At 38.9% G+C, this 15464-nt stretch overlaps 1 protein-coding gene across 1 annotated transcript in view; it reads right to left on the reverse strand.

The window, feature by feature from the left end:
• The window catches only part of PTGFR (prostaglandin F receptor), a 47919-nt gene extending 37997 nt beyond the window's left edge, over positions 1-9922 (reverse strand). The window contains exons 1-2 of the mRNA XM_049616935.1: positions 9841-9922; positions 7495-8365 (exon numbers count right to left, since the gene is read on the reverse strand). Coding sequence (XP_049472892.1) covers positions 7495-8292 — 798 coding nt within the window. The 5' untranslated portion in view covers positions 8293-8365; positions 9841-9922. The remainder of the gene's footprint in view (positions 1-7494; positions 8366-9840) is intronic.
• Between the last annotated feature and the right edge of the window lie 5542 nt (positions 9923-15464).

The raw sequence follows: 15464 nt of genomic DNA on the forward strand, positions 1-15464 counted from the left end.
AAATTTTTCACCTTCATGTTATAAAAAACAATCTCATCCACAAATATTCACAACAGAATACCTGTTACTCTGTTAGAATAGAAAATATAATCAAGTATCTTCATATTTCAATTTGCTACACATACCCTTTCTTCTCAACGTCTACAAGTATTGTTGCTTACAGCACAGATATTGTGACAGTTAAATCACAGAGATTGTTACTATAGTATCTAAAACGCTGCCTTGCACAATGGTAGGTGCTCTATAAATATTTGTCAAATAAATAAATAACTCGTGGACAGCCATCTACTATAGCATCCATTATTCATTTAATAACTAAAAAGTGCCTTCAATCATCTCATTGACAAAGTTACTGTCTGGCAACATTAATGTTTTGTTGTTTTGTTGTTTTTTTTTTAATTTGAGAGAGAGAGAAAGAGCACACGAGCTGGGGAGAGAGGCAGAGGGAGAGAGAGAGAGTGAGAGAGAATCTTAAGCAGACTCCATGTCCAGCACAGAGCTACATGGGACTCAATCCAACCACCCGGGATCATGACCTGAGCTGAAATCAAGAGTCGGATGCTCAACTGACTGAGCCACCCAGGCACCCCTGCATTAATATTTAATCATAACAGCAACCATAACAATAATAGTATAATAACTGAAGCATATGATACTATGTCAGGCACTATTTTAACTTGCATTATTAATTTATTCAGTCCTCACAACAACCCAAGGAAGTTGAGAACTATTACAACACGTCTTACATATGAGGAAACTGAGGCACAAAGTGGTTATGGTCACACAGCCAGGAAGTGGAAGAAATAAGACTTATCTTAGCTCTCAGGGTATATCTTTTACTCCAAGCTATAAGCTCTTTGAGGAAAGAGCTTTATCTCTCACTCCCTAGAACTACTCACAACCTGGGCATAATGCCTTATACCTAACAGTCTCAATCATTTTGAACTAATTTTAACTTGATTTAAATAATTTGTACATTAATACCTTGTAAATTATTATAATTATAAAATATTAGAGAATTTGAATAAGATGCAAAAGATTAGCAGGCGACATCTTTACTTCTTATGAGACAGTGAAACAAGGAACAGTGACCCGAAACTTCAGGTGGAAATGTCCAAGAAAAGTTTTATGAAGCTGCGAGCTCCCTATGCTCCTTTCCAGTGCAAGCAAAGCTTCTTCATAGAGGAGAACACGGAAAACATCTGAACTAAACAGAGATGATCTTTTCTAATTGAGATGGTGGGTGGCAGGATTTGGGGATTTTAGATTTACTATGAGCCAATCACTGTACTATCGATGTAGGGAGGTCAAATCATTTTTTCTGATAGCACTTTTAAGGAAATAGCATTATTATAATCGGTTGACAACGGCACAAAATTGGCTTAGAGTAGCTCCATGTGACAGCTAAGAGGTGGTAGGGCTGGGATCCTGTCCCCTTCCTGTACTTGAATAACTACAGTACCTAAAGAGAAGGCTTAATTTGAAACTGTGCACTAAAAGCTGAAAATAAATCCTTTTACATAATCCCATTGTCTCTGTCTCCTTCACCACCATACCACAGCCACTCCATTCTGACATTCCACTGTCTGAATTCTTTTTGAGGATTTATTAGCCAAGGGGGAGTGAGAAAAACCACCTCCCCATCTGTATGAAGCCATAACTGTACCCACTCTTTTGTGACACTACCATACTTACACCCAGCACAGAGGATGGACAGAATGACAAACTTATACAAGCTTTGAAAAGTAATATTTGCAAATATCAAAAGGCAGTTTTTTTCCTATTGGATGAAGTCCTCTCTAAATATAGATAAACAGCATTGATATCCGAGGTAAATTTCATGTGATTATAAATGCCTTCCAGAGCAAATATAAATGGAAGGCATTTTATATACCCCCCTGTAAGGATACGACTAAACAAATAAAGTTAAAACTGGCAACCTAGAGAGATTCTGGGCACATTAACATCTTGAATTGTTCTTTAAATGTTTGGGAGCTTAATAAAAACCCCAAGACACATTAAGCCAGAAGATTTTTATATCCAAAGGAGTATAAATAAATCCACATGTTTCTGATTCATTTACACTTGAATCACTCAAGCAATGTTTTTAAGTGCCATCCCAATGTCTATGGTATCTTTGGGCATTTTTATAACTCTTTCTCCTTAAAAACAGGAAATCATGTTTTGTTAAGAGTAAATGAACTTAAAATACCAAAATTATTCCACACCACTGTACACATATAAAGCAGATTTTTATGAAAATCGTCAGCTTAGCAATGTCTTTTTTAATTGATTGACCTTTGCAGGACCAATTTTACACCATATGCTCCATGGAGGGAGATAATAAACTGAAAGGAATTCACCTCCAAAGATGTATACATACCTCAATATATTAGTCGAATCAGACTGTAAACCTATGTGTAATATATGTTCTATTTAGATAATATATGAACAAATGGGCTTCTGAAAGACTGTCTTAAGCTGGACTCTGCAGGAAATAAACTTTGAGACAGAGATCTGCAAGCAGGGAGCGGTTCCGGGGAGTGTGGGATGGTGAGGGAAGCAGGGTTTGGCAAAGAGGGAAGCAGAGTTCAGTGCATTTGCAACAAAGGCCTCAGCCAGTGAGTTCTGAAGTATGGATGACCCTTCAGAAATGTCCTAAATGAGGCAAGGGAGTAAGAGTTTTGTATCTCTACAACCATCCGTCCCTGCATACACAGTGACCAAAGGGTGCACCACAGTCAAGGCAGCTTCCGTTGGCTAAGGGTAACTTCCCGGAGAGCAAGACTCACCTATCATTTGCCATTAGCCCTCTAAGACCTGTTCATTATGATGCCAATACCTTTAGTAATTCAGTCAAACTTCAATCAGCTACCTAATTTTGTTATTTATATCTGACAAACATCTTAGTGACTAAATGTTTAACTACATTGACTAGAAACACTAGCGTAAGAGTAATAACCTTTTTAAAAATCAAGTTCAAAATTTATATATGCAAGAGAACACATTTCTTGGGTAAACCCACCTACATAAGAAATCTATGTACTTTTCATATACTTTACACTTCTTTTCCCAAGTCAAAATTATCTTCTATCCCTGAAGAGAAAGTAAACAAACGTATGGCCTTCTAGTAAAAGATTGTCGAAGTTTAATAGCATCTACAGTTGCTGACTTAGGGAACAGATTAAAAATTACCACTTGGTTTCAGTATTTGCTTAATTAACTCTTACCTACAAAACTGCGAATCCACATTCTGGTCAATCATTTGCAATCTTTTGACATTCATACTACTTAAGTTACAGTCAACCAGTCAACAAGTATTTATTGCTCTGCCAAACTGGTTAAATAAGCATAGCAATAATAACAAATTCTTTTCAGGGTTACGTATTCTAGAAATGGAACATTAAAAAGAATCATTACTTGTATAAAGGCAAAAATAATAAGAAAATGTTACTTGAAGTGTAGATAAATGGGGTTTTTTTTTCCCTCACTCTAGAAACAATGAAAGAATGTCTTTAAGATTTATTTATTAAGGAGAAGTGATTCACCTAGGATATGCACAAGACAATTTTATAACTGCCATTTGACTCTTAAAGATTTTTGTATTAATTTGTTGCTAAATGAAATCATAAGCTAATAAGTGCCCATTGTAGTCTCCTGTATTTTTCAGTTGGGATTGTAATTAAACGAATTTATATGAGCTCACCATGTTTAAAACTATAAAATCCAGATATTGTAAAATTTTTAATTTCAAAATTTTAATGAGCTATATTTTAAACTAATACTATTTTTGTACTACATTTCTAAATCTTAATTCCTGAAAACACACATTTCCTCCTTTGGAAAAATAACACATTAAATTTAAAAATTTTAAAAAAAACGGGATTTTTAGGGCAATGAAACTATTCTGCATGATACTGTAATGGTGGACACATGTCAATATACATTTATCAAAACTCACACAATCTACAACACTAAGGTAAAACACTACAGAGTTTAGTCAATAAGAATGTAACGGTATTGACTCATGAATTGTGACAAATGTACCACACCCAGGTAAGACTTAATAATAAGGATACCTGGGGGTGTGGGAGGGACATGAGAGGGTATATGTGAACTCTGTGCTTACCACTCATTTCCCTGTAACCCTAAAGGTACTCAAGAAAAATAAAGTCCATTAAAAACACAAAGGAAGAGAAAACTGAAACAACAGGATCATCTTACTTTGTATTGACTGAACCTAATCATCAAAATTAATAAAGTATTCCCTTTGTCATCAGCTACAAATTTAAATAATTTTAGAAAGTATGCCTCTAATGATAAATTCTGATGCACTAAATCTTGTCAAGCACAAACACTATCATCTGCTCCTTTTCATGAGTGCACCTGTATCTTTGTTTCAGTTTGAGGCTTGAACATGACAGTGATAACAGGTCAGAAAATGTGTATAGATGTTCATTCAAATTATAAATCCACATGGTTTATTGGATTTAGATTGTATGAATCCAGTTGATTCATACTCATCAATCATAGAAAGAAGACACATGATGTAAAGTAGGGCACTGTGGAAGCTGTTCGCATTATAGTACAACTATGGGAATCCAGAAGCTTGGTTTCAGAGGCACTTTAAAAATGGACAGTAGACATATGTGGAATTGAAACAAAACAGATGAACATAGGAGAAGGGAAGGAAAAATAAAATAAAGAGAGAGGGAGAGGCAAAGCATAAGAGATTCTGAAATACAGAAGACAAACTGAGGGCTGGTGGAGGGGTGTTGGGTGGGGAGATGGGCTAAATGGGTGATGGGCATTAAGGAGGGCACTTGTTGGGATGAGCACTGGGTGTTTTATGTAAGTGATGAATCACTAAATTCTACTCCTGAAATCATTATTACACTATATGTTAACTAACTCGGACTTAAATAAAATTTAAAAATTAAAAATATAAGATAAAATAAAAATGGAGAATAGAGAATGATGGCTCAGTCATTAATATCTATGCACTTTTTCTAAGCATTTAAGGGAAAAAAAAAGAGAAATGTTTCAAATGAGATATTAGTGTTGGGTGCTATTTGGCATTCCCAAACCTGAGTTTTTTATGAGGGCTCCATTTAGAGCTGTCTGATGGCCTTAACCTAATGCCCAAGGCACATGTGTCCAGACCACAAAGGTTATAAATCCTTTAGTCAGAATGTGCTATGAAGACCCAGGTCTCCACAAGAGAAACCAGGAATGCAAAGAATGTTTCAAATAAAAGGAGTATGTATCTGTGGTATATCTACCATGCATCTCACACAGAAATAATTCTCACACTAAAAAGTACTGATACATTGGTGTCATAGATGTATTGATAACTTGTAAGTAGAACACAGATCTCAGAAATAAAATTATGCTTCTACTAGAAATATGTTCAAAATATGAATTAAATTATATCCAATTTAACAGTGAAGGAAGCCAAGAATTCAGAAAGAGAAATTAAAGAAAAACATAAGTTCAAAATATCCATGATGAGCATGAAATTGTGCTACCTTCCACCGTGTCACCGCAGCTAACCTGTCATTCCTATTTCCCAGTCAGAAGCCAGAATGAAGCAGGATTTTAAACGTGACTGGAACAAACAAAAAACCAAAGCACCAGTGATTATCTCAGTTGTCCAGACTATCTGTACCTCACCGAGTTCACTATTTTGTTGTTTTCAGGATCTCTCCAGCGCTAGGGCCCTCATTTAAAATTTTTCTTTAAATATTTTCAGGTACCTCTTTTCTCACCTTCTTCACATTCCCTTTCCAACCTCCAAATTAATTTCAGTGCTATTCATACTCACTTTTTACTTGGATAAGTTACTGTGTTTCAAAGTTTAAGGAAAAAAGAAGAAGCATTGTCCAAGGGAAATTCCCTTTGTTGAGTGGTGTAAATTAAAATCTCCAAGAATGAGCACTAAAGTGATTCTAAGTATTGATAGAACTGCTCTCTGCTATTCAGATTCAAATAACTAGACTCTGAGCACAGATCAGATCACTGCTTGGGTTCACCCCAGGCCTCCTAAACTGACAACAAGCAGGCCTGAAAATGTTGACCTGCCACTGACAATCTCAACCTGACCCCCACCCCCCGTGGTTGGGTTCTTAGGACCAGTTCAGGCACATCATGAAAAATATTTAAGTGACTTAACAATTGAAGACGCTAAATTCAAAGTGTGAGGACATAATATGAATAAAGAAATATTCAAAAAGTAGAAATCCTTTTGTAAAATAAAGTCAGCCGTCACGGAATCTGTCAGCCACAGGAGCTCTCCCCAACTTTCTTGTGCATCAGGATCAGCAGGATTGTTGATTAAAACTCCACTGGCAACAATTCTTGGACAGTGGTCCTGCTGGGGGCCTAGGAAAACTGCATCAGTAACAAGTACCGGGCAAAGTATGACCACAACCTTTCTGTTCCATCTACCTTTGTCTCCCCAGTTTGCCTTACCTCTGCCTGCGGACCACCTATATTATTGTCTCTAGCCCATTTCTTCACTGGCACAGAAAAAGGAATAAAAATCATCTTTGCTGCTTTCACTCACTATGTACAGAGGATTCTTTTCTCTTTCGTGACATGTTGTCGACCTTTCTGTCATAAAATGATGAAGGGAGTTAAGGCCATACTTATCAATTATAAGTATTTTTTCCTTCTACCAAGAAGGTAATATAAATGACTTATGTTTGTTGCTAATTCCTTAACTTTAGCCTTCATTTCCAAATAAAAATATCAAGCTGTGAAACATAGCTACTGGCTACATTAAAAAAAAAAAAAGGAATGGAATGGAATGGAATGGAATGGAATGGAATGGAATGGAATGATAAGGGAAGGATCCTTGGCTCTCCTGAGAACCATACCTCTCCCTGAACTATTGGCACTGCTCTTGGGTTGGGGTACTAGTGATCACTTCACCTAATCTATCCATAGACTTCACCTGCACTATCCAACTATCTCAACTCATCACCTCCTCTTGCAAGCCGAGACTTATATGTTTATATGTTTAGTCTTATATGTTTAGAAAAACTCAGTAGCTAATATGCCTTTTCTATAAGTTAAAAGTCTCTGTGACTTGCTACCAAGACTTGGTTGAGTCCACTCCAATACTGTATTATACTTGGTCATTTTTGTTTCACACTTTAGAAACCAATCCTATTAAGTATATTAAAACTATGTTACTCTGTTAAAATTACTCCCTACTCTACTGCAAGCAGGTTACACTATGGTTAGAATTGTTTAGCAAGACCCTTCTTTCAACTCAGGACTTGTGGGAAAATAACCACATGTACCATAAGTAGCTTAATTCTAAGCCAGAGCTGGGTGTTGACATACGTTTTGAGTAGGAATAAACTCCAGCATTAAAAGATTGAACACTGTTGCCCATCAAGACTAACAGCTTCAAAAAACACAACAAACCCTGTATTAAACATGGAAAAATGGAAGAAAGCAGAAATTGTCAAAACGTTAGACGCTTACCAGAAATGGACTCCAGCAAATGCAGGAGACACACATTATAGCCAGGAGCTGGATGACCATTTCAAAATGATGAGACCTGCCTTGTCTGTGCTGCTGACTTTTAAATTTAACTCTTAAAAGTGTAATTCCCGTGATGGCATTGCACAGGAATGAAACGCCAAGGGCTAAGAGCCCCAGAAAAGAAAAGAGTAGAAGATAAAACCTATCTTCCCAGTCTTTGACGTGTTCTGTTTTGTAGAAACACCAGGTCTTCGATGCTTGGATTTTATAGTTTCGATGCCCAAGGATGGGTAGCAAAGCTATGAAAACAGCAAACAAGCACACTCCACTCAACATCATTTTCACATGTTTGGATGTAATTTTCGTTGAATGAAATATTGGTTTGGTGACTCCAATACATCGCTCAATGGCCATCACGCTGCCTAGAAAAAGTGGGCACAGACCAGAGAATACCATGCAGATACCAAAAATACTGCAAAGGATGTTCGACTGGTCAAAGCGGATCCACTCTTTATCAGAAGCGTATACAAAGACTGCTATAGCTCCATTGATGAGGTGGCCAAAGAAGTCTGTGATTACCAGGGCACTAGCGAAAAGCAGAAATGATGCCTTGGACTTCTGTCTAAATCTCTGATAGGCCTTCATGAGAATAGCAATGGCAAGGCTGTTTGATAAGATTCCCACTGTCATGAAGATTACTGAAAAAAATACTGAAACCCGGTTTTCCGTCTGGCAAGTTGTATTTGAAAGGAGCCCAGCTTCAGGAGACACTGGCTGTTTGGAATTGTTCATAGACATCGTTGTGGAGATAAAAAGCTGGCCACTTAAGTCATCTCCCTCTCAAAACTGTGCAGGCTTCTAGTCCGGACATCTGCAGCATAAAGACAGAGGAATTATGAGCCCTGGATAACTGCTCATCTGACATTTAAGACTGAAGCGCCCCAGCACCCTGTGGTGAGAATCAGATTTATCTGGCCTATCATAAGCAAGGTTGCATCATACCAAAGCAGCACACATCTGCCTGTGGTTCCACATTTCATGTTCAAGGTAAAGAGGCTGCCAAACTTGAGACCCTTTGGTTAAGGCTGTGGCCCCTCTGCAAATGGGTGCCTCCTAAATCTCCTCCTGACACTTCACAGACACCTTAAAACTTTTAAAGCTTACAAAATCACTAACAAGATTAGATTTAAACCCAAGAAAATTTGTAAAAGCATACTAGTCTGTTTAAATAATTAAGTGACCATTTCAAGTTTTGCTTTTTTTTTTTTTTTTTTTTTTTTCTTTCATAGGCTTTGTCCCCAAACTGCAGATTATTCTTTAGGTAAACTACCTGTTTGTCAGGCGGACAAAACCATCTTCTTCGAACTTTGGGAGGGGGGCGAGTGGACCAGCAAACTCACTGTTGTTAAACGGGGCTTCCCACAGTACGTTCTAAGACTGTTGAATTTAGATCAAATAATAGCAAACCACACGGTCTGGAACCCCTGGAAGGTAGACTGGTGGGTCGCTAAGAAGCTTTTCTTGTCGAGCCACAACCTGTGCAGAAATCCCGGCTCTCTCGGTAGGAAAGGAGGCAGGTCATGTACACTGTGAGCACATCTGCCTACATGCTGTTGATCAAGTGACAGCTTCAGGGGAGCGACATCTAACGCGAAGTATTCATTTGTATTCATTTATCGTCCTTTCCGTAGTGTGCTGAGGTCTGAGTCACAGACCTTGATACCCAAGACCACAGCCACCCACCCGCCCCAACTAATTCGATTGGGGTTTCCCCGAGCCGCTTTCCGGGAGGCTGGGAATTACCGAGCCAGCCTTTCCTGGGCCCGGCCCGAGTGGGGACGCCCGGGCTGCCCCGAGGGCGGCCGCCTGCTCCGGGTCTTACTCACAGCTCAACTTTCGCCGTTACTACCCCTCTGCCCCTAAGCCTCCGCTTGCAACATCCTTCCCAAACCTAACTTGCTGAAACTTTCTGCTATTGCTCAAACGCCAAAGGGCCGGTTCCCTTCCTCCCTGGGGGGCGCCAAAGGCCTGCGCTTGCCCCTGCGCGGGACTCCCAAGGGTCGCTGGCCGGGAACCGCGGGACGAGAAGAGAACTCCCCCTTGGCCCAGTTCCCTCCCTTGAGACCCTTTCCACCCGCTTCCTACTCGCGCAGCTCTGAATCGGTTCGCGTCGGCCGGAATACTCTTCTCTCTGAAGATCTCCCGAGCTCGGGCCATCTGGTCCAAACTTGTTGCCAAGCTCAGACTAAGGTGCCCTCCAGTGCGGCTGGGTGAGCGCGCCGCCTCGGTCGGGTGGAGCACCCGGAGGCCGACGCGCGGGAATCCAGCCCCTGGAAAGGTGGTTACCTTGGCCTCCCGGGCCGCCCGCAGGACTGTCGGCGAAGGGCGCGCGGCTCCCAGTGCCATCGCGCGCCCGGCTCCTCTCCCGGCCGCTGCGGGCTCCTCTGGCGCAGCGCCGCGCTCCCGCTCGGCGCCGCTCGGCACCGCAGCACGTCCCTCCGCGCGCTGCCCCAGCCTGGAACCTGCGGGCGCGCTGGGCTCCTCTGGTCCCTCAGCGCCCAGCGGCGCTCGCAGCCTGGGCGGGATGGAGAACGCGGGTGACCTCAGCCCCCCTTCCTCTCGTCGCTCCTCTCCGCCCCCTTTTCCAGGAGCCCAGAGCCCCACCGCGAGACACCCGGGCTGCGCGCCCCGGTGCAACCGCATCCCCCCTCAGCATCAGAGCGGCCCTTGCAGCAGCCCCACCGCTCAGGGAAAAGTTTTGCTTCAACCTTGTGTTCAAACTAAAGGCGCCGCCTCTAAAGCTGCAAAATAGGAATCGGGAGAGTTGAGGACAGCCTGCAGACAGCTGTCTTGGCAGCGTGTTGTACTGTTGAATTCGCCCCAAATCCACCTCGAAAGGGGTAAAGAAACCAAGGAGGGAGAGAGCGACGGTGGGGCTTAGCCGATATCCCCAGGGGGTTTAGAACAAGGATTCAAGCCACGCGTTGTAAATGAAAGCAGTCGCTGCCTAAGCGTTCACTGTCACTTAGAAGACTGGACTACTTTCTAACTTTTCTAATGTGCGAAGGAGAAGGGACGGGAAGTATTCATGAAGGATACCTGCAGATAAGGGATTAGTAACATTGTAATGATTTTAAAAGCCCAATGTTGACAGTATTTCTAATGGTGTGTTTACCCAGAGTTGTGAATCTAAATTTTGTGGAGATCGTTTTATGATCAAGTGAAGAAATACCCACTACTTCCTTAGGAATTATGATTTGAGTCATTGTAACACTGTAACTGCTTTTTTGCTAATATTGTTTGGATCCATACCTGCTGTGTCTCATTTTTCCAGCGAAACACTAAAGGAAATCTATTACCGACCCTTGCTCTTTTTTATTTTAGTAAAATGTTGCCACCACCTATGTGAAAAAACAGTGCCACGTGGAAATAAACCCTCTTTTCTGTTCTAAAATCAGAAGGGGCCTCTAAATTCCTGGAAATTGAAAAGGACCATAAAACGCTAAAGTAAGATAAAATAAATTAGCCATTAACTATAGAAAGGAACAACTGCACAGTTTTCCCCTGTGGTAGATACTGAGATTTTTTTTTAATGATATGATCATAACTTGTAAAATAAACTGTTACTCAGGTATGGTCAGGGAATTGAACAATTTGATTAAGCAAATATTCTGGTTAGTAAAGGAATATTATATCTGGGTAACCAGTATCCAAAGAACAACTCTACTAAACTATACTTAAAACATGAATGCCATAGAGCAATATTCTTTCCTTGAATGATTAAGAACACTTAATCACATTACATTTCTATTATCTGTTTATTTATGTCTCTCCCACTGAAATTAATTCTGCAGAGGTCTTGTTCATCTCTCCATCCTCACCTAGGACTGTGCCTGGTCATTTATCTGCTGTTTGCGTTTATCAATGTTACAACCAGCATTTCTAGTGTCATACTTTTGAGACCTTGACAACTCTCCATCTCTCACTGGAGCACCTAACTAACATCAGCTGCTCTATCGTGTAAAAAAAAAAAACAAACAAACAAAAACTCATTAATGTAATGTCGCATCATAACATTCTTTATGTGACATATTCAAAATAGCAAAACAATAGCAATTTATTTTTCAAAATACTACATAAGTCCCACTTTTTAAAAAAAAGTATCTACTTTGCATGTATTCTTGGAGTTTCTTTTTTAGAATCCAATCCTTAATCAAGACACATTTCACTTGGGATTCCATAAAAGATTCTAAAACACCAACATCTCTTCTCCTCAAGATAAAAACAATGTTACTCTTAGTAGAGCCAGCTACTAATCAGTATGGAAGATTAAACACCTAACTTTTCTTTAAAAATTACACACATACACACACTTTGGCCTTATGGGACCCAAATCTGGTCCTCTATTCCAAGTTCCCAAAGGTAGCCTTTGGCTGCTTATATAAGGAAGAATAACATGTAATTCCACAGACAAGAAAAACAAACAGGTCAAAAATGATTGGGGCGTGGGGAATGGCTGATAAACTCTTCTGAAACATAGTAGTTGGTATCCTGAGAAGTGGATACTCTTATAAAACTATTCATTTACACATGCATTCAACAAAATTTTTGAGCACTTACTTTGTGTCAGGCGCTGTTTCGAGGTGGCAGAGATGCAGCTACGTGAACAAAACACCCCTGCTCAGGTGTGACTTCTAGGCCAAGAGAAGGCACTTACTTTTGTGGCACCTGTGCCGGGAACTTTAAAGTGATTTTAGATGTCCGGGATTCCCTTTGTGTGAAATGGAGGCAAAGCTGATGTCAGCCGGTCTACAAGGAGATAACATACCGGGACAGGTGCGTGCATGGCAATCCACCTTCACTCAGAATTCAGCGCAGGACACTTTGCTAAGGAGACGTGAACACTATAATTAAAGTCAGAGAAACGGGGACTCAGTGACACTGAGGCGGCAATAAAAACTCCATAAAAGTTAAAGGGAGTGTTGGAAGTGGAATTTTATAGTTTTAATAAAACTGTCTAGAAATCTTTTCTGGAATTTGCCATTGAGATTAATAGTAGACACATGCCCTGATTTGGAAACTAATAACTTCTTTCGGTTTTTTATTTTTATTATATAACCATTTGATACATAAAAAGTAATACATGTAACACATTGGTTAATTGTGAATTATAACATAATATAAACACCCATGCACCAACTACCTAATATAAGGACAGCATTCATTTCCTACAAAGCACCACAAAGTCGAGGGGGCTTAAACAATAGAAATTTATCATCTTACAGTCTGGAGGCTACAAGTCCAAAACCTCCTTCTATGGGCTGTGAGGGGGAATCTATTCCATGTCCCAGGCCTGCCTTCTGGTGATTTGCTGGTAATCTTTAGTGTTTCTTGGTTTGTAGATGCATCACTCCAATCTCTACCTTCATCAGCAATCTATGCCATCCTCCCCATGTCTCTGATCTCACAAGGGGTCTTTTAAGGACCGGGATCCACTGTACTCCACTATGACCTGGTCTTAATTAATTATGTCTGCAATAACCCTATTTCCAAATAAATTCACATTCTGAGATACTGGGGATTACGACATCAATATATCTTTGGTGGGGGGGGGAAGCAATTCAATCCATAACAAGAACCATATTAGAACATTACTGATATTGCTACATTTATTTATATGTTTCTGCCCTATTCCATTCCTCTGTATCTCTCTCTCAGGAATAATAGACATAACCACTATCCTGAATTGTGTGTCTGTCATCATTCTCTTGAATTTCATTGTTTTATCACATAAATATGCAGATGAACCAACATATTATTTAATTTTCCTTATCTTATAACTTAACCTTCCATAACTTGCTTTTTTCATACAAGATTTATAAGATTCATGCATATTGTTGTATGCAGTAGTAGTTTATTCTTTAACAAAGTTCTATAGTATCTCACTGTTTGGATATCCAAATTTTTAAAATATTATTCTGTCAATAACCCTTGGGTTTTGTTCTCAGAAAATATTCTGCTATGAGTATGGTCTCATACTCTTCACCTTATGTAGGAGTTTCTCTAGAATATGTACCTTGTGTGAAATTACTGGATCATAAGGTGTGAGAATGTTCAACTTTACAAGATAATGCTGAAATTTTGTATCAATTCATACTCCTTAAACAGTGCATAAGGATGTCTTGCCAGCCACATTTCGTGATAATGCTTGGAACTGTCTACCTTCTCATTTATTGCCAGCCAGATGGTAGTAAAATGATATTACATTGCAAACCTAAATTACATTTCCCTTTACATTTATGTTTATTCTTCTATAAAATATCTCTTTCATCCAATTTTTTTTCTCATTAATTCTTTTGTGTTCTAGATACTAACCTCTTTCAGTTATACATTTTGAAAACATCTTTTTCCAAATCACACCTTGTCTTTTCATTCTCTTTATGCTATCAATTTTTATGAACAGTTGTTCATTTTTTGCATATTTTTACTTTTTATCTTTTGTATTTTTAATGGAAGTATAGTTGACATTTAATGCTGTGTTAGTTTCACGTATAAAATATAGAATTACCATACAATTCAGGAATTCCACTTCTGGGTGTTTACCCAAAGAAAATGAAAACACTAATTCAAAGACATGTGCACTCCTATATTTACTGAAGCATTATTTACAATAGCTAAGATATGGAAGCAATCTAAATATCGATCAATAGATGAGTGGATAAGAAAGATGTGGTATATACACACATGGAATATTACTTAGCCATAAATAAAGAATAAAATCTGCCATTCACAACAACATGGATGGACCTAGAAGTATTATACAAAGTGAAATAAATCATGCAAAAAAAATACACAATGATTTTACTTATACACGGAATCTAAGAAATACAACTAATAAATAACAACAAAAAGAGAAAAAAACTGATAAAGATAGATAACAATCAAGTGGTTGCCAGAGGGAAAGAGTATGAAAGGAAGGGCAAAATAGGTGAAGGGGATTAAGAGGTACAAACTTCCAGTTATAAAATAAATAATTCCATGGGGATGAAAAGTACAGCATAGGGAATATAGTCAATAATACTGTAATAATTGTATATAGTGACAGATGGTAACTACACTTATGCTGGTGAGAACTTTGTAAACTATGTAATTGTCAAATCAGTTTTTAATTTTAATGTGACCAAATTTAAATATTCTAAATCTTATCTTTTGTGTTACCTTTTAGCATTTTTGTGTCACATTTTTTTTTAATTTTTTTTTCATTTATTTATTTTTGAGACAGAGAGAGACAGAGCATGAATGGGGGAGGGTCAGAGAGAGAGGGAGACACAGAATCTGAAACAGGCTGCAGGCTCTGAGCACACAGCCAGATGCGGGGCTCAAACTCACGGACTGAGAGATCATGACCTGAGCTGAAGTCGGACGCCCAACCGACTGAGCCACCCAGGCGCCCCGTGTCACATTTTTTAAAATATTAATTCCAGTGTAGTTAAGATACAGTGTTATATTAGTTTCAGGTGTACAATATAGTGATTCCACAATTTTATACATTACCCAGTACTCAACAAGATGACTGTACTCTTAATCCTCATCACCTGTTTCACCTTTCCCCCCCCCCCCCCCCAATTTCCCTTCTACTAACCAAGAGTTTGTTCTCTATACTTAAGAGTCTGTTTTTTGGTTTGTCTCTTGTTTTTTCTTTTTTTTTTCTTAAATTCCACAGATGAGGGAAATCATATGGTATTTGTCTTTCTCTGACAAATTTCTCTTAGCATTATAATCTCTAGCTCTATCTATGTTGTTGAAAATAGCAAGATTTCATTCTTTTTATGGCTACATAATATACTATGTCTTCTTTATCCATTCATTTATTCATAGACACTTGGGCTGCTTCCATTATTATACTAAGCAATAAACATAGGGGTGCATATATCCTTTCAAATTAGTGTTTTCATATTCTTTGGGTAAAT

This window comes from Panthera uncia, assembly GCF_023721935.1.
Source record: "Panthera uncia isolate 11264 chromosome C1 unlocalized genomic scaffold, Puncia_PCG_1.0 HiC_scaffold_4, whole genome shotgun sequence".
NCBI lineage: Eukaryota > Metazoa > Chordata > Mammalia > Carnivora > Felidae > Panthera > Panthera uncia.